Source organism: Neolamprologus multifasciatus, chromosome 3, assembly GCF_963576455.1.
Source record: "Neolamprologus multifasciatus chromosome 3, fNeoMul1.2, whole genome shotgun sequence".
Lineage (NCBI taxonomy): Eukaryota > Metazoa > Chordata > Actinopteri > Cichliformes > Cichlidae > Neolamprologus > Neolamprologus multifasciatus.
In genome coordinates, this window is record NC_140441.1 from 13,037,573 (window position 1) to 13,062,056 (window position 24,484).

The 24,484-nt window shown below is 42.5% G+C and overlaps 1 protein-coding gene across 9 annotated transcripts in view; it reads left to right on the top strand.

The window, feature by feature from the left end:
• The window catches only part of mark2b (MAP/microtubule affinity-regulating kinase 2b), a 51,859-nt gene that overhangs the window by 17,275 nt on the left and 10,100 nt on the right, over positions 1 to 24,484 (top strand). For 4 of the 9 annotated variants that reach the window (XM_085140166.1, XM_085140203.1, XM_085140183.1 and 1 more), the window contains exons 2-16: positions 6,226 to 6,396; positions 7,957 to 8,010; positions 9,990 to 10,038; positions 10,272 to 10,337; positions 10,745 to 10,815; positions 11,083 to 11,139; positions 12,808 to 13,044; positions 14,048 to 14,167; positions 16,272 to 16,374; positions 16,553 to 16,665; positions 16,896 to 16,970; positions 17,206 to 17,263; positions 17,553 to 17,704; positions 19,044 to 19,138; positions 22,460 to 22,603. In XM_085140166.1, coding sequence (XP_084996292.1) covers positions 6,226 to 6,396; positions 7,957 to 8,010; positions 9,990 to 10,038; positions 10,272 to 10,337; positions 10,745 to 10,815; positions 11,083 to 11,139; positions 12,808 to 13,044; positions 14,048 to 14,167; positions 16,272 to 16,374; positions 16,553 to 16,665; positions 16,896 to 16,970; positions 17,206 to 17,263; positions 17,553 to 17,704; positions 19,044 to 19,138; positions 22,460 to 22,603 — 1,565 coding nt within the window. Of the gene's footprint in view, positions 1 to 6,225; positions 6,397 to 7,956; positions 8,011 to 8,920; positions 10,039 to 10,271; positions 10,338 to 10,744; positions 10,816 to 11,082; positions 11,140 to 12,807; positions 13,045 to 14,047; positions 14,168 to 16,271; positions 16,375 to 16,552; positions 16,666 to 16,895; positions 16,971 to 17,205; positions 17,264 to 17,552; positions 17,705 to 19,043; positions 19,139 to 22,459; positions 22,604 to 24,337; positions 24,386 to 24,484 lie in introns of those variants that run through there. The other 5 variants (XM_085140223.1, XM_085140192.1, XM_085140175.1 and 2 more) reach the window with 5 other exon arrangements.

The following is a 24,484-nucleotide window of genomic DNA, read 5'->3' on the forward strand; positions in this document are numbered from 1 at the left end:
TGGAGCAGACTAACATGTGAGCTGGAGTGTTCCGGGACGTTATATTTTGTCTTTGAATGGGTGCAATCCAGGCCATCCGTCGCCTCTTTGTTACTTCGGAAGCATGGCTTGAACAATTTCTCTTCAACAACATAATCCGATAACAACCGATCTCTTTACCCGTCGGCTTCCCGTGGCTGTCATGCGACCGGCTATTGCAGTTAATAATACAACAGCTTCTTGCCATTTTTTGTTTCTTTTTATCGCTGTGTAACTGATTTCAATTGAAAGCCTGCGTGCGCTAGTACCTCTTGCCACGAGTTGCCGAGTCTTTGTGTGGTTAAACTCTTGTCTAAACTGTGTATATTACTAGTTCCACGTTGGTATTCATGAGTCAGAATCAACTTCAAAGAGTAATATGAGTAGAAAACAATGATGTCACTTATTGTCCTCCGACACGTCTATAATTAAAACTGGGGGAAGTGAGTATATGCATGTGTGTGTATACTGGGGGAGGGGGTTCGCATGGTCTGCAGCTGCCCAAAAATGAAGGAAGAATCAGAAGACAAAAATAGTCAGACATGAAAGAGGATAGGAGAGGAGGAAGACTAAAGAGCAGAGGGGTGTAGGAAGCATGAAGGACCTTGGAGGAAACGCGCTTGAATTGTAAAGACCAGTGTTTGCCCTCAGAACTAGTTTGCAGGACGTGCTATCCCAGCAGGAATCTCCACTGATTGTAGCTGTTTAGAACAGCCACAGTCCAGTGGCCGAGCGAAAAGTCGGCTATCGCAGAGTCAGTGGGGATGCGATACTGTTTAAAAAGCCAAGCTAATCGTGCACGCTCATTATATCTGGACTTCACATGAAAAAGGCCACAAATACAGTAAACAGGCGAAAATAATGAGAACTACATGAAGTGGTACAATGCCCCCGCACTCTCTCTCTTCATCTGGGTGTGAATTTCAGATGGTATCGCCCTCAGAAGTCAAGTTTCATACTTTACACTGCCTCGGTCAGCCCGTTTACATTAAATATGCTTTAATGTTCTTCTGGCTTCTGTTTTTGTGTGTCAGTTTCTGTTTTAATGTAATGTATCGAATGGCGTTGTGACAGCAGGCACGCATTAGCCCTTTGAAGTGTCTCTCACATTTACATTCAGTCATTGTTTATGAACTACTGTTAATTAATACAAAATATCGAATCATCTTTACAACTCCCAAAGATTATGCAGAGTTGCTCATGTTCAGTAACCTTGTTGTTACTTGAAATACTATGTGTTTAGAAAGGGGCTGTTCCTTGAGGCTAAAATGCTTTTATGGACAATCGCACTGTGGTAGGGTGCTAGCAGTGTAACATCCAGCAATCGGGCAAGAGTTCAGGTCTTCAGCACGCGTGTGAAAAATTGGCTTAAAGTGTGGGGAAGCATCCTAATGACATTGTCCAGTCTTAACCTTATAGTCATCTAGATTTTCCTCTCCTTCAGCAGGAAACTAAAGGATTCACACTCCCACAGACTAAACTTTTGCATTTGCAGTCTGAGTTAGTTCAGTGTACGCTTGTCTTTTATTTTTAAAGTTGCCACCCAGAAATTAAACAGCGTGAATGACTCCTGCTGCTGTCGCTCTGGCAGACACAAATTGACAGTTCCTTTACTGCTCAGCAATCGTGATTACGAACTGTTCTCAACGTTACACCGTCACTGTATTGACCCCAAAACGTGCACAGCTGAACAGTGGCAGTACTGTGCTGCACCTGTGCTCTCAATGCAGTTTCTTCTGGATTCACAGAGCTGTTCCTCTTTATCTCCTCTTGCTGCATCTTCAGAAGTGTCTCTCTGATGGGGATTTTTTTAAAATGCAGATTGGAGACTAGAGAGCAGCCCTCAAACAGGCAGCGTTGCTATAACTTTAATGCAAGTAAACATAAAAATGTAAATACCAGCAATGTGTGGAGGATTACTGAAGTTTGGTTAGTTGATATAACCTGATGCACTTCCTCGTGGTAGCTGCAGAGCTGTGGTTAGGCCGTTATAACCGCATTAGGGAACATGTAAGATGGGGGTTAAATTGTTTCTAATAAGAGGCAGGCAAATGCCATCATGTGACAGGAAGTAGACAGAAAACAGACAAAACACCTGAAACGACCTCATCCACAACACAAGGTTAGTCATTCTGTGTTGCCGTGTGATAAAGTCCTGATCCTAAGATTAGCGTCCGCACTGAAATCTTAGATCGCTTCATAGTGTTTCTTTTCTGAAGCGTTCAAATATTTGACGAGTGGAACATCGTGATGTCTGTTTTTCTCTCTATCTGGCTGTAGAGGCTGACAGCTGAGTAGGTTTCGGTTCACTGGAAATGACTCGACTCTTCCCATGATTTACAGTGTCTCCATCGCCACTCGTGTATTGTAACGCGGTCTGTTTGTGTGCATTTGTCTTTATTTATTTAACACAGAATGGTTGATTTATTTTCTTAGTCATTGTTTTTTTTTTTTTTCCTGTCCCATTTGGTTCTTTAGCCGTCAGAATTGTTGTCTGAAGACCAACAAGGATACCCAATGGATTTATTTTGCCAAATGGATCATCATGGCATTGCCGTATTGGTCCATTTGATCGACCTTTGTTTTTATTATTTATTTTATTTTATTTTCAGTTGTTATAGACGGGACAGACATGAGTGAGGGATAGGAAAGGGAGAAAGAAAGAGGAAGGAAAAGAAAAGAAAAACAGAAGGGGAGGGGGACAGTGAGAAAGGGGGGGAAAATATCTCCTGGATCACCTGTTGAGAGAAAAAGAAGAGAAAACAAGCAAAAAAAACAAAACAAAGCAACATACTAAACACAACACCATCGCATTAATCTAGCTAAGTGTAATCAGCAGTAAATACTAAATATTGAATGTTGTTGTGCAGCACGCAGGACAGACAGCGCACAATGTGCAGTGCAGTGAACACCCGTGTGCACACCTGTGTGGATTGGCGCGCTTGTATTCAAATGGTTTCCCCATGTAATGGTCTGCAAGAGGATGTAGAGAGCCATAGCCCTGTCCCCCAGGGCATGAAGCAGGCATGGAGGAGATCCAGGCCCCAGACATCCAGAGGCCCCAGAGTGCAAGAGCCCAAGGAGGACCACTGGAGGGGCATCCGTGGCACCTTCATGGGAAGGGCTGAGGATCCCCAGACGATGTCACTGTCATTGTTGACAGCGACAGCTTCACCTGTCAGTCTGGCTGTTACTGTCATTTCAGTCATATCCGCTGCAGTGAAGTTAAAGCACACATCACTGATTCCTGCAAACAGTTCAGTCATGGAAATGTACAGTTTCTTGTCTAGCTGAAAGTGCACTGAGAGGAAAAAGCCATGATGTGATTTCCTGTGTACACATGAAACGTTATTGCAGTATAAGAGAAGTACAGCAATTTTATGTCGTATACTGGGATATTTGTAATTAGAGCTGTTTGTATATAGTAGAGCTAATTTGTTAAATTTTGTGATTTTTATAATATGTTGTGTTACGAACTCTGAGGACAGCCCAACTGATGTAGAAATCAGCTTTGCACCGTCAGATTGGGCCTCATTGTCTCAAGTAATGCCCACACTGGACATTTTGTCTGTCTCCTTCTCCCACATGTTCCAAAAATAAAAATCATTTGCTTCGCCCCTCACATAAGTGCACATAAGCCCCCTTCTCCTGTCCTCTGGGCTTAATGTAGCTGTCATTTGTTTTTTTTTTAGTCTTAATTCCCCCGATTGTGTTGGAGCTTAATCTGGCCTATTATATGTTATGCAGGTCTGCACTGTCAGGATGAGGATGCTTGAGCATGTGTGCGCGGGGGTTTGTCGGGATGCAGACGTTAGATCATACCATCTGGAGCAAGGAACACGTGCAAGTGAAGTAATCACGGTTATCCTTCTTTCCCGTGGCTCAAGATTTGCTAACGGTGAAGACGGTGTTGATAAAAACGTGGTCTGAGGGTATTTTGCAACCCAACGACAGCTTCTCATTCGCGCAAGCCAGGGGGAGATAATTGGGTGATTAAAATGGGTCAGTGGGAGACGACGAAAGAAAGGGTCAGTTTGTACTGACATCTTTACTCTTTACCAGCAGTGTGAATTTCACCTGACGCTTTCTTCCGTTGGTATCAAATCTCTGCGAGATGTGTGCAACTCACACCCTCACCTTTGTGCGTATTCTAGTGTGTGTGTGTGTGTGTGTGTGTGTGTGTGTGTGTGTGTGTGTGTGTGTGTGAGAGAGACTCGTCACCCTGGAGCCAGTCGTTCTCTCCTCTGACCCTGATCCCCGTCACCTGTCTGCTCAGATCACACATACAGACACACAATTGCTGTGACCCTTTCCTGGAGCTGAAATCCAATCGCAGTTGCCAGCCATACAAAACTTGCCAGCACAGCAAGGTTGTGTTTTTCTTTTTTTTTTAATGTTGGGTGGTGTATGCATTTGATTCGAACAACTTACTGCCTGCTTTGAGATGAACGAAGGCTCAGTACGACCATGTTAAAGGACTTAAAATAACACAGCTTTTTTCCAAAAAAGCCCAGTAGCTGAGTTAAACAGTAGTTACACAAAATATCAAATGTTAAAATTCACAAACTTTCCTCAATCACTGAAAATATGCTGAAAAACAGTGTTTCATAAAGTCCATCAGCTACATTAAATCTTTTAGTAATATGTAAACATGCTTGTGAAAAATCCGAAAACCTAATATTAGATGATCTTCATGTGGCACTGCACTAAAAAATGTTTCTGTACTCTAACTCGATGGATCGGCTCAGAAACACTTGGAACATCTTTATTAAATGGATCAGTATTTATTTCCTGGGTTTCTACCTGGTGTGAGTAAATGCAATTAAAAAGACTCTGGGGTAAAGCAGAGAATTGCCATTTTCTGTGATGATATTGTGTGATAAGTTGCAAAAGCCACAACTATCTCATATGTCTTGTAAGACAGTTTATGCTGAACCATATTTACAAATTTCAGTGCCACATGCTGACGTTCATGGTTTTTCTGGGAAGGCCTTGCATACTTCATCGGGTCCTAATAGCATGCTAAATGTATACCACATGTATGGCTAGCGTAATGGTCTGGGTGCCCTACAGTCCAGACCTGTCACCAGTTGGACACGAGGCCCCAAATTGTTAAAAGCTGAGAATATGTAAACATGTTGAGACTGGGGAAAAATATTTGGCTTTGAGGAGAAAATAATCTACTCAGTAACCAAAAACTTGTTGCTTAAAAACAGGGCCAGCATGTCTAGATCTAGCGTGTCTAGATTATAACCATCCTCCAAGGGTCTGCTTTTCCTAATGACGTAAACTTGAGACTGTGAGCGCAAGGGTTTGTGTTGTGGGGATATCCGCGTACCTGCTAATTTTTTGTGACTTTACAACGCACCAACGTCACCTCAAGCAACAGACTTGAAGCAAACCTCTGAAGTACAACAGGAATGACTACTCGGCCGTCACGTCTCCAGCTGCCTGTGACCACAACAGAGGATAATTGAGGCTTAAGCCCACAGTGGTAGCGCCTATCCTCAGTACATAAGAGAACCAGTTTATCAGACTGTTAGCTTAGTTTTAGAGTTCTCTGACGTCTACACATGCCTAAATAATAAGCACTGTCATAATGTGGTAGGTACTACAGGGAAAACTGTGCATTTGAATCTTAAATGTTAGAAATGGTGTAACGTGAGCAGTCCACCAGCAGAACCGGTAACCTATACAAGTTTTAATAGGAGAAAAAAGGGGAGTTTCCATTTCTTGCTGTATTTTTAATCAGCATTTGCTTCCCAGCTATTTACAGATTTTCTTACATCTGAAGCAACAGATGTGGTGTTTTCTCTATAATGTTGACAGCTGTCGGATGAGGACGGTTTCCAATTACATCTCTAGGTTTAAAATGCGTTATTACTGTCTTCCTCCAAAGGTTGTGTGTGATGCTTATTATATTTCACTTGGGTAATTGTTATATAATCACTGACCCAAATGCTTTGAAGATTCAGATGATTGCTGTAATTTTTAATTTTTTTTTTTATCATCACTGATTCTGTGTTCTTGCAGTTTTAAGGAAATAGAGCTGGTCAGTGGCACTAAAAAGTCAGAGAATCACAAACCTTTTAAATGCCCTGTAATTTGTGCTCTGTCATGTTTCTTAGTTAAATTTCTTTAGCCTTTTGCTTACAAGTCATTACATTGTCTTTATGGTTAAACTGCACTGTACTCCCTCTTTCACAGGAGTCCAAGTTATCAACTGGCCGCTCCAGTACGTCGCGAGGTCGAAACTCCGTGGCCACGACCACATCAGACGAGCAGCCGCACATCGGTAACTATCGGTTACTGAAAACCATTGGCAAAGGCAACTTTGCCAAGGTCAAACTGGCACGACACGTCCTCACCGGAAAAGAGGTAGGCATGAGCGCACGCGCCCACGCACAGGCTAGATTGGACTGTACGCTTTAATCTTATCCTGCGGTTCCACTTACAGAGTCGTTCTGACTTTGTGAACTTGGCTTTTATTTTTAGCGGCTTCGATCACATTCAGGATAAATGCTCTAGTATTGACTCTTTATTTAACCAGAAACGGGCTCGTCAGTGTTTCAATAACAAACAGGCAATGCTAGGGAAACTGTTGAGACATGCTGTCATGTTGTGATGATGAAACCTGATGATCACTGCTGGTGGTGATAATAATAACAATAATAATAGTAGTAATAGTAATAATAATAATAACAGTAATAGTAATAATAGTGTACTTATTGATAATACAAGTATACCTGGTAATTAGACTTTGACAGAAAAGAAGCCTCAACCTTTTCTTTCCAGTTAGCAAAGATGGTAAAAAGCAGGAAAAATGGCTGCTAAGTGTTAATCTGTCTTTCTGGTCACTGAGTGTAGGGGAGGGTTCATGCTGTGCTACACAGTAGGTTTGGTCTGAGGCTTGCATGGCTTTGGAGACAGTGCATCAGCTGCAGGAGATTAGTTCACCATTGTCAGCCTGAATAGAGACGCCCTAAATGTCTCCGGTTTACTTTGAATTCCAGATGTGATGTAACCCGGTGATCAGTCCCTTTAAGGGAAAAGCTGGGACTGCAGTGAGCCCATGCTTGGTTCTGTCTGTTGCCCAGTCAAGTCGGCTCTCCAACTGTGTGTATGTGTGTGTGCATGTTTGTGTGTGTGTGTGTGAGAGAGAGAGAGTGGGGTGGGCGTGCTCTGTCAATGTGTGACAACTCTGTGCCTGACACCCTGATAACATGCCATGTGACCTGCTGGCTTGCGCACACGCACTCTCGCACAAAACGAAAACAAGGGATAATCAGAGGGCACGAAGGAGTCAGATAGACGAGCACGACCAGAAGCAGTGAAAGAAAGACGTTAGTTGACAGTGAAAGACAATAATTGGACTGAGGAGTAGCCCTCCCTTTCCCATGTCCCTTTGAAGACACGATTCTTTGTTCCCCCTGCCTTCATGTCCTCTCTCCTCATTTTCTGCGTCATCCTCTTTTTCCTACAGCTCTCACTTTGAATCCATCCCATCTGTGCATTTCTCTCTTTTTATATATTTTTTACCTCTGCGGCTATTTTGATTATTTGTCTTTGCCCTTATGGCTTTTTGTTTTTCAGTCTCCCTTGCTGGGGACTGCTGTTGGATTATGAGCTGTAGGCCCTTAAAATGGCACGGATAAAAAGCATGCTTGAGCTTCAGAGTGTTGTGCCTCTCTCCTATTTTCTATCCTATTATGCAACTATCACCTGCTGCGATTGTGTATTTATCACTTAATGCTGTGAAATTGTATCGTGTGTGTGTGTGTGAGAGAGATGTGTCCCAAAAAGAGAGAAGTGTGTGGACGTTTGTGTTTGTGCGTGGCTGTCGCAGGCTGTGGTCTTGCGGGTTTGTGTGAGCAAAATGCTCTATAATAATAAATGGATCAAAGTGTAATTGACAAGTGAGCACATTCTTGCTTCTAGGTGGCTGTAAAGATCATAGATAAGACACAGCTCAACTCCTCCAGTTTGCAAAAGGTGAGTTACCTCGCTTTCTTTCTCTCTCTCACACACACACACACACACACACACACACACACACACACACACACACACACACACACACACACACACACTCTCCCAGCACAGAATTTAAACCTCAGTCCTTCTCATCCCTTTTCTCAGAAGTCATTTTAAGCCACTGTCCCTGCCCCAAGTGTCTTTTTCTCTCGTTCTCCCTCGCTCTCTCTGGCTTTCTGAAGTGGTCTAGTTTTCGGAGAGAGTTTTAATTACAGGAAACAAGCTGCAATTACTTCCTTTGATCGTGGCAGGGTGGGGTCTGTCCACTTACACGCACACACTGTCTAACCATGTATACGTGCACACTGAACGCACACACCAACCACTCCACAGACATATATATATAACATAGAGTATGTACTTCTATAAACGCCGACGCACAGATGATAAGGAAATGTAAAGACGAAGGGAAAAGGTCACACGGAAGTTAGAACAGGAATTGGCAGGGAATGCTAGTTAAAATACGCTATCATATCTTGAAGTGTCTTTTTCTTTCTTCTTTTTTAAACATTGATTTATATAAAGGCCGAACTAAGAATACTTCAGTCTCAAGTCTCTAAATCTAAAAAAAAAAAGCCAAGCAGTTTTAGTTTCATTCAGCATAAGATTTAAATATGTTTGCTGTGGACTATATAATGTGGCGGATTAGTACACGTTTGCACTCCAGTGCAATGTGGCTCATTTATCCGTTTTATTTGGGTTATCAAACAGTTAATACAAGTTTGTTTGGATTGCAATCCAAACTAAGAGGCTGTATTTTTGTGTATTTTTTTTCTAGCTGCATAGCACACAATAGGTGCAACAGTGTAGCCGCTTTCATGTTAACATAAGCATAAACTCAGCTTTAATGTTTTGATGTCGTTTTTAGATTACGCTCAAGGACAGCAGTCTTTTGAAGAAGGTAACACTTGTAACAAAGCAATAAATATTTTACGCTGAGATGCTGCTTTAGTGGTGCATTTAGGGCTGTTGGTAACTTTAATAGTTCCTGGTTTGCACAGTTTTTATATGGATAAATAGTTAATGTGCCCATAAAGTGCTCAGTCGGCCTCGCTTGACCTTATCTGCTGACTCAGAAGAAATATAATGAGCAGGGAGCAGCGCATCTTTACGCCCTTTCCTGATATGAAATATGCAACATGCACAATTTAACACTACAGTCTAATGGACTCAGAACCTTTTAAAATTTGGGGCTGTATTTTGATATTTGGCTATTGTGGTTATTAAAAAGACCATACTCCCTTTATGCAGTTATGGGAATGCAGCTTATTACAGTTTATAAACTGTGCCTCTGTAGAGAACACAATCTCTCATTTTGGAGAAGCTTATGAATAGATACTGCTGCTGCAGGATGCTGGAGGCATGTAATAAACTCACATGAAAGAAACATCTGGAACCAGCAGCTGTTAAAACGATCAATTTGGCCGTGCCGAAGCGGACAGAAGTGTTATTGGGTCTGATCTAGAAAGATTACGGTTCTGACTTTAACGGAAAAGTTATTGAGCTGATATGTTCAGATGTTACCTGCAGGAAGTGCTTGTCTAGAAAACGCTAAATAGTCGCCTTTAACTCATTTTTGTTCAATTGTACAATTCTAAATTTTACCAGACTTTAGATTGGTAGCTGAGTTACTTTGATCTCTGTTGGTATATCATCACTAACTGTTCTTGTTTTCCTTCCTCCTCTTGAACAGGAAGCGAGTGGTTGTGTGTCAGTGTCAATTTACCCACCACAAACAGAGACTCTGGAGTCTTTGTAATCATACAGAAATTACAATACTGGTGTTTGTTTTCGCTCCCTGTCATTTGGAGCAAATGCACATAATCAAGTGATAGACATTTACACTGGAGAAATGACCGTATAAATGAGTGTCACAACAAGAACAACTCCCTCTGCAGTCTGATGGCGTGTTTGACGGTCTGTCTCGTTTCTCACAGCTCTTCCGGGAGGTGAGGATCATGAAGATGTTGAATCATCCCAACATAGGTGAGTCACCCTGAAACATGAGGTTCAAGTGTGTCGTCACGTGCTGGGAGCCGGTGTTTTTAAGGCCATGTAGCCAGATAATATTAATCCTGCTATTTGTTTTTGGTTTTTTACCCCTTTTTACTTTCATTCTTGCTCTTTGCTCTGCTTCTCCCTTTCTCTTCTTATTCCCTTGCCCCATCACTCCCTCCTCCTCCATTCCTCTTGCTTTGCCTTTCTCTTTCCACCTGCAGTCAAGCTCTTTGAGGTGATAGAAACAGAGAAGACTTTGTACCTGGTAATGGAGTACGCTAGTGGAGGTAAGTGCGTGTCACTGTGAAAGGATTCCCCCTAAAAGTTGTCATTCTGTGATAGATCACAAGTAAAGGAAAAAAAAAGACCTTTATAAGCAGGATAATTTGCAAAGATGAATGCCACTGTAAATGTTATTATAATAATAATCTATTTATGTTATTGAGTCAATGTGATTACCAGAGTTTTATTTATTTATTTCTCCTGAAAACATGAAATTGGAAAATGCCAGCAGACTGCTTGTTTGGTACTGCTGTTGTATCATTATAAGTCAAGTCTGTAATAAAACAGAGTATCAGTAATAAACTCCTAAACGACAACGTTCAGTTCAGTACTCCTCTGACCCTTTATTCTGGAGGCAGGTATCCAGTTCCAGCACTAAATCTGCTCTCCTCCTCTTTCTGTCGTCTCCCAGGAGAGGTCTTTGATTACTTGGTGGCTCATGGCAGGATGAAGGAGAAGGAAGCCCGTGCCAAATTCAGACAGGTGTGTTGGGTTGAAAACTGCTGCTTTTTTCCCTCCTTTCACAGAAACTAGTCCAACTTTGTAAGCGTTGTATGTTTCAAGCCAGTTTGGACTGATATTAAGAGTGTACAGTTTGAACAAAGTCTTGCATCACTAGCTCTATCCCGAAATTGCTTTTTGGATGAACTCCTAATGAAGAGCTCACTGTTTGAACCTCTCCATCCTGTCATCCCTCCTCCCCCCCTGCTTCTCCCTGTTCCCTCTCTCGCTCACTTTCTCACTCTCCAGATTGTGTCAGCTGTGCAGTATTGCCATCAGAAGTGTATAGTACACAGAGACCTCAAGGTGAGAACACACTCGAAGGCATTATTGAATTAGAGTTGGTGTCAAAGCAACCTCCTCCCCTCTCCTCACCTCCACATTTAATCTTCATACAATTGGCTCTTTGAGCTGAAATCCCACCTCCACAAACGAGTCACCCAGATGATATTCTCAAAGTCTGTTAAACGCAAACGTGTATTGTATACATTTCTCCTCCTATGTCATCGTTTTGTTGTTTTTTGTTATTTTTTCTTTCTGCCAGCTCATCTTAGATTATCCCAAAACCAAAGCGCACATTATGCACACACAGATCCAAGGCCTCTGGGTCAGTTTGATTCATAGTATTATTCAGAGTTGTAAATCCTCTTATTGTCCCACTAGACAGACCTGTAGTCAACACATTATCATGATTAGTGGGACAGAAACCTCCTATTTCAGAGTTGTTTCTAGTCTATTTTGGGTTTTTAATGAAATTTTAACAGCTTTTAGCAAGGTCATGGATTTCCTACGGATAACAGTTACTAATGGTTGTCATTTAAAACACACACACAATAAAAGGCAGGCTTAGAAGTAAGCCATTTCTGGTTGAGACAGAAGGATTATCATAATGCTTGCCTTCTTTCACATGAACACAATCACTGTTGATCTGAGGGTTGTAAAATAAAATAAAAATCGAGCACAGGCTTATTTCTAAGAAGTGCTCCGAAAGGGTGGCTGTAGACCTGCTGGTATCACCCATATGTTGTAAACATGTTGATCTTAGACCCTCATACTTAGATTGACCTACTTTTAGAGCCAGCCTCAAGTGGCCACAAGATGAACTGCAGGTTTAGGCACTAATGCCATGGCTTCATTTTTCAGGCCTGCTGTTTGGTCTTACACTGAGAGCAAATTTTGATGAGTGCGCATTTTCACACGGAGACTAAAATGACCCCATTTGAGTGCCAAGACTTTAAAAAAATAAATAAATGAATACTGTATCTCTGCTTCTTTTCATGAGAGATAATAAGGTTGATGTGGATGACTAATAGGTAATTAATATCAACAACAAATCATTAAAAACCTGTGATTTTCCTTTTTTTATTTTTTATTTTTTTTTAGCTCAGAGGTTAGAGATGATGTCAGTATTGTATTTAATGTGTGCATGCACACTCTCACACACTCAAACGCGCAGAAGCTGCAAAGTATTCAGAGCAAGTGAAAAGGAGAGCGGACCTGTTGCTAGGCAACCCCAGCCTCCTTGCTCACTGGTTCACTTCAAGCTTAAAGATACAAACACGCAGGAAAAAAACTGTGGTCTCTCACGTTTGCCCATTGTGCGCTGCTTGAACGGCACAGACGATTCCTGTGAAAGCTCTCTTTCCCACACAGCTGTTTATTTTAACCCAAAGAAAAGTGTTATAGAAATCCATCTGTACCATGAATGTGCTACCTACAAAGCCATTTGCATGTCAGATCATGTTACATTTGATCCCAAGCTAGTCAGTTTCTTAATTTCACTTTGTCAACGGCTCAGATTTATACTTTTGTGCCTCTGATCTGATGAGCCCACAAAGCAGATCTTAATTGTTTTTCATTTTTTGGCACATTTGGTATGGCGTGGCTTCTTTCCTCCTCTTTATTTGAGCTCCTGTATTTTGAACATAGTAAATGTCCCTTCTTCTGACCTCTCTCCTCGCCGTTTGTCTGCAGGCAGAGAACTTGCTGCTGGACGCAGACATGAACATCAAAATAGCCGACTTTGGCTTCAGTAATGAATTTACTCTGGGGAACAAGCTGGACACGTTCTGTGGCTCCCCGCCCTACGCAGCTCCAGAGCTCTTCCAGGGCAAGAAGTACGACGGGCCTGAGGTGGATGTCTGGAGCCTCGGAGTGATCCTCTACACACTGGTCAGCGGCTCGCTGCCCTTCGATGGACAAAACCTCAAGGTCGGAAGGATGAGTGTGTGTGTGTGTGTGTGTGTGTGTGTGCACGCATTACATAAGTGGAAGTCTGTATTCTGTGGGTGGTTGTAGTATTTGTCATGCTGGTTTCTGTTCCCTGTTCCTGCAGAATGCAGAAATTGAACTCTAGAAATGGTGAAAGTTATTATCTCTCTGCCTGTATTGACTTTCCAAATTTGCATTTGTTGATGATGTGTTTCGGTGTTTAAAGAGAGGAGATTTAATGTTTCCTGAACTGCTTTTGCTACCAGTCATTCACAGCACCTATCACACTGTGCATTCAGTCAGTACCCACATGACTCATTCTGGAAGTGCAGACACATTTTGGGTGGGCGATATGACATTGAATGTGATGGTATTGATATTAAAATGCCAGAGAAATATAATCTAGGCTTACTGAGCATGCCTTTTGCTCTATTGAGTTTTATGAAAATGCAGTGCTTGACAGAATAAGCACATTCATTACAGCTGTGTTAACAAGCGTTACTGCGTGCATTAACCTGCTCCGTGTCTGAGCACATGAAAGTTGATAAATGAGCTTAAAAAACGTTAAATTGCGATCTTACTCTGTGCCTGGGAACTGGAAGTACGTTCTCGTATTAAAGCTAAAGTAGAAATGCCCACAAGTCAGTGAATTTCATTTAATGCTTATATCACCCACGTCCTGTGCTGCAGCTCTGATTGAATCAGAGCTTTTTGAAATGCTAACCAGCTTATATGAATATGGTTCCTGTTTAATAAAACTGTAATTCATTTGTAAGCATAGATAATGTTTAGTTTGGATATGTGGAGCCATATCTGATTGAGGTAGGGGAGTACTGATGAGATTTCCTCTTCACTCGCATCATAAAGTGTTTAATCTTTACATAAACCTTTAGTTGCTTTGTTTTGGCCAAATTTATTTTCAAAGGAAAGCTGTGTGTTAGTGTTTAAAATTGCTGATTGTTTGCGCTTACTGTTGACTTTTCATATACCTGTCCATCTCCAGGAACTGAGAGAGCGCGTGCTACGTGGTAAATACAGGATTCCTTTCTATATGTCCACCGACTGTGAGAACCTGCTCAAAAAGTTCCTCATCCTGAACCCTTCAAAAAGAGGCAGCCTCGAGGTATAACGCACAGCAGTGCCACGCGCACATACACAAGTCACGAAATGCCTTTAATTCAGTTACTGCATTTGTTTCCTTGTGAATGAAACAATCATTTCAACCACCTATGAGTCCTACAGATGTTTTGAATGTAGCTCGTTGCTAAGAATGGTGTTTACAGCCCATATAAGACTGTAAAGTTAGACTTGCTTCATCAGCCATATGTGAGTTTGTTGCTGAGGTGCAAAGTGCTTTTTAAAGACTTAGTAAATACCTGTTAAGAGTAATTTCATTTGGTCGCTGAATGTGGATGGAAGGTAACTTGCTCGGATGAAAAATATTACTAAGGTGACAGGGAGGGGGGAAGTGTTGCTGCTTGCATTGGCTTGTCGTCGTAGGTTTTCCTTTAATAGCGTATGTAGTTATTCCCGATCCTTGATTGGTCGTGCTAAAACAACGCCATAAATTCAGTTTAATGTTTTTAAAAATGAGTCATGTGCCTGTTCGTTTAAACCCACTTAAGATTGTACGCACTTGTTTCAATCGGCAAAGTGCATCTCGCTCAAACAATGAATGTACAGTCTAATCTGCTTTAAGAAGCCAGTGGATCAATAACTCTTAACTGAACCCTGCTGTGATTGCGCTCAGCTTTTATCAGACATACAGTCTAGAGATGGCACGATACCACTTTTTTATGTCCGATACCGATATCATAAATTTGGATATCTGCCGATACCGATATGAATCCGATATAGTGTGTTTTTAAATCAATAAAACGTTTTTTATTTGCTGCATTTTTTATAAGTTTATACTCAAGTTTAAATAAATAACAACACTAAAGCTATTCTGTTATACCTGTATGTAAAAAATACACTGAGCCCAAAATATTTCATAGTTCAGCAACACTGATCAATCTAATAAACTTAAACCTGCTCCATCCTCCCTATTCTGGTATTTTAAAGAGTACTTAGCAGAAATATTAAGCAACCTAACTAATAGGGTTGCAAACTCCCAGCAAAAAAAAAAAAGGGAACCACCCCCCACCCTCCACCTCATGATGCTTAATCGATGTAATCAAATTAAATTTGATGCAGTGTGGAAAAAATGCACAGGAATAAATTATTTTTCAAGAATAATTAAATAGATTCAACATCTTTCTTCAACAGAATTGCAGAATTCACAGATGGTATCTTCCCAAAGGAGTCAGATAATTATTTATTAAAAGCTCGACATTTTAAATGAGAATAAGAAAGAAAAGTATGTCTTTGTGCCCCCTTTTCCCTGTTCATGCCCTATCAGCCCCCCTGGCTAAACTTTGCTAGATCCGCCCCTGCACAGTTACCAGCCGTCAGCTGCGTAGAAAAAGATCCTGGTGTAGAAAGTAATATTAAATAAATTCTAACAACAGCTTATCAAGCTTAATAGTGCTGCTGTTGTTCAGCCGCTGGTTTCCTCTTTCTGGTGAGAAGTGGGCCAAAAACTAAGAAGAGAGACGGACTCACGACAGAAAAGCCGATCAGCTGATCATTGATCAGTTTCACGATTGAAGTAGCAGCAGGAGAGAGAGAGAAGAGGCAGTCGCTCCATATATCAGTTGTTAAGCTTAACGTGGGAATGCTTTACAGACATTCAGAGAAGAACTTACACACTTGCTTTACTTCTCTCTGGGGGAGATGAAATGCTGGTTTGACAGCCGCTCTATCACGTGATGCACACTGCTGCTACGTGCTACGGTTATGAGCCGAGTTACGCCGTGTAGCAAGTTTTGTGAGGTGCTTTTTTGATATTTAATGGATCGGATTACATTTTTTATTTCTCGCCGATATCCGATCCAGTAATTTGGGTCAGTATCGGACCGATACCGATACGTAATATCGGATCGGTCCATCTCTAATACAGTCTTTATATAATGTCCATTTTCATCATCGTGGACTCTGCAGCGTATAAGCGATATTGTGGGCTTCATCCTTAAAGTCTAAATGCTTCTGTCAGTGTAGTATCTGAATTGTGACACCGTTAGTTTCCCAGGAGAAAAGTATCGGTGTATCCCCACACTCCTTTCTGCCCATTTGTCCTTTTTGCCAACTCATGATTCCCTTTATCTGTTTGTTTGGCTTTCTACCAGCAGCAGATAATGAGAGACCGGTGGATGAATGTGGGCTATGAGGAAGAGGAACTCAAACCCTACATCGAACCTCAGCCAGATTATAAGGACCCCAGGAGGACAGGTAGGAAAAAAAAAAAAAAAGATGACTCTCTAAACCCCTTTTTCTTCATCACACACAGCCACACCTAAGCCTGTATACATTCTCTCTTTCTTCTTCTTCTTCTTTAATCTTAAGGAGTTATATAAAGTTGGTGTCAGCTCACCGTTATATTTATAACATGGTTTTGCTGTATGTGCAGACATTATGCTGCAGATGGGATTCTCTCAGGAGGAGATCCAGGACTCGCTGGTGAACCAGAAGTACAACGACGTGATGGCCACATACCTGCTTCTGGACTATAGGAACTCTGAGGTTACTCAGGTTTTTTTAAATCACGCTTCACCTTGTAATACCAGAGTCATAATAACTATGCAAGGTACTGTTTGTCAGAGCTGAGCTTTCCTTTATGAAGAAGTGGCTCTATCTTTATATATCTTCTTTTTAATAATATGTAACTGAAGATGTTTTTTCCTTTCTGTTTACGTGACCTATACCAGTTTCTTTCTCTCGTATTAAGACGTCTGTTTTGGTTTTTCCCTCAGCTTGATGAAGGTGGCATCAAACCTCGGCCGGGAAGTGATGTAAGCAACATAAATGCTCCCTCCCCGCTTCATAAGGTATAATGAGAACACATAATGTCTTCAGCTAGCGCTTAATGAGGTTTCCCCAACTCCAGCAAGCGACACAGATACACTGACTTGACCACACACATGTAGCAAAAGCTCTTTACTTTGATGTTTGAGGTTCTTAATCATACACATAGGTCATGGCTTCTACATTAAACTATCCCGTTGTGTATTTAAGCATGTTAAATGCTGTTCTGACCTTTTGTGTATCTTTTCTCTCTTTAAGGTACAGCGCAGCGTGTCATCCAACCAGAAGCCTCAGAACCGCCGAACCACCGACCAGGGTGAGATTGGTGTGTGTTGAAGGGCAACACTGGAGACATAGTTGTAGTTGTGTTGTAGACATGGAAGATCAAGACGAGGATAAGATTTAGGCCGGAATAAAGGTTAACAAGGAGAATGAACAAGGAAGAGAAGGTTAAGCGAAGGAAGTAGCAGAGTGAGTGCATGAGTAGAGGGCTTGCTATGACTGCTTCTTGATTGATTAAAGTAAAAAAGGAAGTGACAAAGCAGAAGAAAGGTTCAAGCCTATTAAGTGCTGGTCTGACGCACTGTCTTCCTTTTTTTTCCCAGGCTCCTCCTACTCCAAAAGGGGAGGTCAGACAGACAACCGGTCAGCAGGGGAGGATTCTGGGAGGAAGGGTTCATCAGGCAGCTCCACCACCAAGGTGCCGGCCAGTCCTCTGGCCTCGTCCGACCGCAAGAAGAGTGGCACACCCTCCACCGTGAGACCTAATACCCATCCCGCTGATATATTTGCATTTAAGCCGTATCAAAAACACAAAGGGTTGTATTTGCGTCAATGCTTGGTACACATACAAATTCCCAAACATGCGCACAAGTAACTGCTGCATCTGCAGAGCTGTAATTTTTGCCCTTTAGTGTATGCTGTCATCTGCCATAATTACTCACATGCTGTGGTCCAAAGATCAAAATAATTCCTAGTTAATTATCAAACTAAATAAAAACAAGTGGCCTTTAAACTATGAACATCTTAACTGCTCTGTGAAAGTGAAACTGTGCGGGTGTGGAGCTGCTACGCTGTGGTGCTATGTAGTTGCTTTTACATTAGAAGATGGTTAAGTTGTATACACCCAAAACGTCTCACCGGGGATGAGAGCAGCGTCCACAAACTTGGTGAAGAACTTGATGTTTCACAGCCGTGTGCCGGGCTCAGGCCTCCGAGAACGAGAGCTCAGAAGCTCGTCTTTCCGGTTACTCGCACAACCCTGAACAAAGAGAACATGCATTCCACAGCACATCCGCCCGCATTGGTTACATCTTCGTTCATTTAATGACATAAGCACGTGTCACATGCCTTAAGTGCATTCACCCGCTCTCATCTGCTCAGCTGGCATCAATTGGCAGAACCCTGAGGGAGTCTTATAACCTTAACATCTGACACAGGAAGTGCCTGACAGGGATCTGTATTTGACGCCTACCATCAAACATTAAACTAAAACGTAACTGTAAAGGTCGAGCGTGCATATGAAAAATATTTTAGGAAATTTCATGTCCAACCGTCTTGGTTTAAAGTCCCTGGACAGACTTCTTGGTAGGACTGTGTGGGTGTTTAGAAACTTTGCTCGATTGACTTCTCTCTTGAGGTTTGTTGCACCTGTCAGCTCGACACGCCTTTAGACATTTATTAATCATTTATCTGTGGGCTTTGGTGACATAACAGACATGTATTATAGCTCTGCCCAACCTCAAACTGTGCAGAGCTTAACTGTCATTCTCATGGAAAGTGCACACGTGGGAGTGGAGAGGATTCAAATGACTATTCAACATGGCAAGGTGAAAATGAATCGGGTTTTTTTCTTGTGTCGTTCACAGATAATTTGGACGAGGGTGCATAAAAATTAATTTGATCCGGGAAATTCTCTTGAGCGCTTATTACGGAAAGATTTCATTCATATTAGGTTGTTTAAGCTGCTTGTCCTTTTTCCATTGAGAGGTTTGCTGAAAGGCTGTTCCCTGGATACCTTGGTGGGGTCATCAACACTTAATCAACCCTTTGTCCCTTGTTTCTAACATTTCTGTTTTGATGCTCCTCCTTTTCAGAATAGCATCCTGTCCACCGGTACCGGCCGCAGTCGGAATTCTCCTCTGACCGACAGAGCCACTCTCGACCAGAGCATTCAGAACGGCAAAGACAGGTACGCAAACGCACGCACACGAAATACACACACAGAATTACAAATGAGAGAAGACAAGGGCAAACACAGCCACTCAGGCGTTCTCACGGGCACTCTTTCTCGTCATTCAAACCCCAACTAGTTGCTTTGAGGCAGCGCCGCGTCTTCACTCATATACACATAATACAAACACACACTCACCACGGTTTGTGAATGAAGCAGGCCCACAGCTGTCTCAGTGACTGAATCCCAGACCTTGGCTGGTACTCTCCAGAGCTCTGCCAGCTGGCTCAGGGAGGCCCGCAGCCTTCCCCCAGGGTGGGGTGAGCTCTGCTGGACATGGAAATCGGGCTCTCTCGGGAATTTAGGCCAAACCTCCAGAAGATTACAGATTACTCGTGATGGCCTGATGGAGGCCGGGAGAAAGCCCCGACGTGCAAGCGCATCCAAGTGTGCAGGTTTACGTACTCGATCTTCAAACTCTATAAAAACGCACAATAGAAGTGTGACACCTATAAGTCCCTCCAGAGTCCCTTCAGGAGTCGCACCCATGCTGCACCAAGGTAAAAGAAGGTGCAGAAGTGACATTAATCCTATAAAATCCCAGATGGCTAAAAGCAGCATTTAAGTTAAATAATCGATTTTCTTTAGCCTTAAGCCAAGCTTCCATCTTTTTTCCCCCCTCCTTGTTCACTGGAATGAGCTCCTGTGGAGTTTTATGGAGTATTCCCCCTATTTTCCACTTTCTAATTTCTCATTTTAAACTTCCTGCGTGTGATTCATCCTCCCGGCTCTCCTCTCATCCTGGATCCCCTTTCGGTTTTTAAAAGAACGGTCCAAATCTTGTTGCCATCTGACGGTTCTGCGCGTGCTAACTTCTGGTGTCAAGCAGCTCATAACACGTCCCCTCATACAGCTATACGCACATCCCTCACGCTTAACCCAGCCATGTGCTTTGTGGGCTTTTTCATCGGCATTAAACATAAAACCAAACCATAATCCCTACTAGGACGCAGCATTCATGGTCATGGTTCATACTGCTTTGTTTACCTGTTCATGTGTCCCTCTCAAATGACACCATTGTTCCCAACATGGCGCGCCACCTACAGTATGGCAGATTCAGTTGAATCCAAGTAGAGGCTGTAAAATCAAGTCTCCTCTGCGTTCACTGTTGGAAACGGTCATTTGAGACAGCATTGCTTTTTTTAGTACTGTGGGTCTGTTAACTATGGTAGGCTCTGCTAACTCAGTGGTTGTCATCTGCTTTGATTTTAAAGTTACTTTATTTGATCATCACTAATGCTTTGAAGTTTGGGCTTTTATACTTGTTATACCCTACCCACACACACACCCCCCCCCCCCCCCCCCCCCTTCTGTCCTTTTCTAATTTCCTTAATTTGGCTTCTTTTATCTGCTGCTGAGCCTCCCTCTGGAGTCGCTCACATTTTCTTGGCACCTCCTTCCTTTGCTTTATTCCAGCTTCCCTTTCCCCCCCTCTTCTTGTCCTTATATTAATCTTTCTTCTTATTTCTTTCTTTTCCTCCGCTCTCTCTAAGGAGATTAGAGACTTGTGATGGAATATTAACTCTTAGCGGCACTATATGGTCCCCGCGTTCACCTCCTAATAGGCTTACATATGCACAAATACATCCACTCACATGCAGAGAGGCGGCTGGGCATGCACAAATTTCAACACGAGTCATAAACACTCACACTCACTACACACTGGGTTATCCAGTTAATATTTTCCATCACTAGCCATGCTAATCCCTGTGTTTCTCTCAGCTGTGTGTTTGTTTTCTGTGTAAAGGTCCCTCTTTCTCTCAGTGTTCATTCTTCCACTCTCTCTTGATATCTCTTGTCTCTCCATGGTACCACTCTCCGCTGTCCCTTACACTCTGTGTGTGTCTGTCTGTTTTTTCTCTTGTGCATGTGGATAAGGTCAAGTTAACGCTGTCGGTAATGTGCAGAGCTTTGTAGGCTGTAGCAGCCTCCTGATTAGCAGAGGGTTCAAAGAGGAACTCAGCATTTTGTTTGTTTTTGTTTGTTTGTTTTCTTAGGTAATTCATAAGATATGTCAGTTGTGCAACTTTGTAGATGATAAAATAGATGGAAAAAGTTTGGATTGTTTACATTTGAGGAGGTATGTGAAAGTGGTAAGTCAGGAACTGCAAGCTCTGATCTCCTACCCAGCTGGTTTACTGTAAGAAACTAAAGTTGTTATTGTGTCATTTGCTGGAATCTGCATTTGTGGCATGACTGTTTGCAAAGGAAACAGTTGGTTGTCAGATTTGACTTAATATAGCACATTTTGCTTCTATCAGTAGTATTTATTTTGAAAATGTAACGAAACCAATTTGTCCTAAAAGAGGCAACAAAGCACATTTATCCACTGATGGGGGAACTTAACAGGAAAAATATCGTTTGTTATTTTACTGTGTACATAAAGGATGTCGAGTTTTCGAGTGTGTTTTTTCGTTTTTCCCCGGTGATGTATACACGTAAGTGAAATTTGGCCGATCTCTGCTGAACGCTCTGTTCAGAGGTTTTGTCAGGCTGATGCCTTCTCGGTGCCAGTTTGACGTCTGTGTTGAACTCACAGATGCACGAGTGCAGGTGGTCAGAACGGACTTTGGGGCATTGCGCTAAAGATAGAAGCTACATCACGCTAAAGCCTCGCGTTGTCATGGAGGGAAGATCTGGCAGATTTTATACCGAAATGAAGGCACGGATGGTTGTTTTATTTATCTCTTTAATTTATAGGCAAAACTTTGTTTTTACTGTGTGTTTATTGACTTTATCCACATAATTTGACTTTCTGTGCTGTGTGAGTGTGTGAGAGATAAGAAGCTGGTCTCTTGTGCTCTGCCCTCTGTGTCACGTACATTTTTATATGTAAAGATAAAGGGACAGGCAGCCTTTTGAATGAGGGTTCACAATGAAGCAATGTTCACAGCAACGCACTGGCCCTCCTCCTTTGTTCGTGTGTGTTTTCTGTCGCTCTTTGTTTCTACTTCCTCTGTTCTTCCTCTTGTGTCCTGTTTTCTCTGCTCTTCTCTCCCTCCTCCCATCCCCCCCCCCCTCCCCCCCTTACAGTGTATGATAAGTGCTGCTTCTAACCATACTCCACTTCACCTCCCTGCCCACCTACACACAAACCCCGCCCGGTGTGCTTGTGTTTTGTTTTTGTTTGTTTTTTTTGGGGGTGGATGTTTGATTGTGTCTCTGTTTGGCATGCCTGTCCTGTCTTACTCACGTTTGTGGGTGTGTTTGCATATACGTGTGTGTGTGTGTGTTGGGCGGGGCACTCCTCCTCCTCTTCCTCCCCGTCCTTCCTCTCAGCCTAAACACTCCGGGTTCCCGCGCCTCCACTGCCTCAGCCGCTGCCGTCCTCTCCTCCTCCTCATCCTCGCGTCCCCGCCACCACAAGTCCCTGTCCTCCTCCAATCATCCATGCCCCTCTGACCTGCACGCACCACGGCCCAGGCAAGTCTCTCACACTCTTTTTGTCTTTCACACACACACACCTCTCTGCTCAGATCATCATCTTTCCTGCAATGGACACAAAAGAAAAAGAAGAGATGAAGACGGGATAAAGTGATTTACCCCACTAAGAAAGGTCCTCAGATTGTGTTACACCTGCTCATCTACACTAAATGCAGAATTGATTAAAAGCTTCTAAAAATATGACTAAATGCAGCTGATTACAGGACCAAACATCACAAAACAGTAAAGTGTACAGTAATCAGAAAAAAAATCCTCTTGTTCTTATGATGGATATCCTGCATAAAGCTTACGGTCACTGTATAACTTCATGGCAACAATTATTCCCCCCATGACGAAGCAGAAACGTGCAGCAGCAAACACACTAAGTAACACTGCCATATGTGAGGCTCTGCTGCTGCTATTCTTGCTGTGATGTGCACTGTCTGCATGTATACATTCTCCACTATAACATCACCATAGTGAGATGGTCAACATTTCTAAGGCTTGCAATCATAGGCTCACCAGTTACTTAGCAACGGCCAGGAAGTACATCGTGGAGCTCAGAAAAGCTGCACAATTGTGGAGATGTTGACACAGCTCGTCTTTGGCCAGTTACTCACATTCAAAGCTCTCGTCTATCAGTGGAGACATAACTGAGCAGGCAGGATTTGAGAACAAGATGAGCAGGTTCATTTTTTTAAAAGAATTTTTTAAGCTGTCCTGTACCTCTAACAGGCCAGAGCTGTTTTTCTACTTGTTTTTGTTTCCTCGCAGCATAAACTATCTGCGGACTAACAAGAATTATGTCTCTATTCTCAGAAGCCTTAATAGATTGCATAAGAATCTTGGTTTGATAATCCTACACCTATTTTCTCAGTCCAGCGTATAAAATAGAGAAGCTGAAGGAGCGGACAATCCCTGCGTTGTGTCATTTAGAGGAAATAAAAGAATGTGCAGTTGCTCTGGGGAGAACCAGACAAATTACAGATGTAGCTGTGTTACTTTCTGTTTATGTGAAAACACCTTTGTGTTATCTGTTGCATGTCCTCTATAGGTATTTTCCCTTTGTCCCCGATTTGATATTATGGCACACATTGTGTTTGTTGATGAGGGTTTTCCCCGGCTGGGAGAAATGCTTTTCAGCTCTTTGTGGGAATTTATCCACCTTTAAGGTTTCCCAGCCTCAGTGTTTTGTTCCCAAAGGCTCTTTGAGGAAGACTTTTCCCCTCATGCAGTCTCACTCTGATATATGTAATCCTCCCTCAGTTATGAATTTGCCTGGGAAAACCCCATTTTCATCTATTAAGCATTAACTGTGCTCTGACATTGTTTCTGTGAGTCAGTGAAATGAAGTAATGACCCGAGGATCCTACTGGTCATATGTGTGTGAAATGCCTGTGTGTTTTTGCCATCTGTGTGTTTGTCTGTATATGTTGCTCTGTTGGCTAGCTTCACAGTGTTTGTTTCACGGGCTACTTTAACATTTTTGGGCTTTAGTTCAGACAGCCGTGTCTCACAGAACAAGGTGGAAGGACTGCATGTGTCCCTCAGCTACCTTAACTTCAGTCTGCAGACCCTCCAGCCATTTTTGCGATAGCTTTCGACCCTTTTTTAAAAACAAAAAAAGATGTCTGACTGATTCCACCCATGCACGTGTTAAGGTGGCCCTTTTTGGCTGTATGTGGTTTTGTCTGCTCTATGTTGAAGTCTTGTTCTGTTGCATGCGTCGTTCAGCAGTCAGCTTGGGCTGTTCAGAACCTGGTTGGGAACGCTGGAGAGAAGGTACCGCTTCAACACGTAGACTGTACCCTGAGTGATGATTAGGCACCTTGTTTTTCCAGAACATAATCTGTACCCTTAACTCACATCCATTCCTGTTTG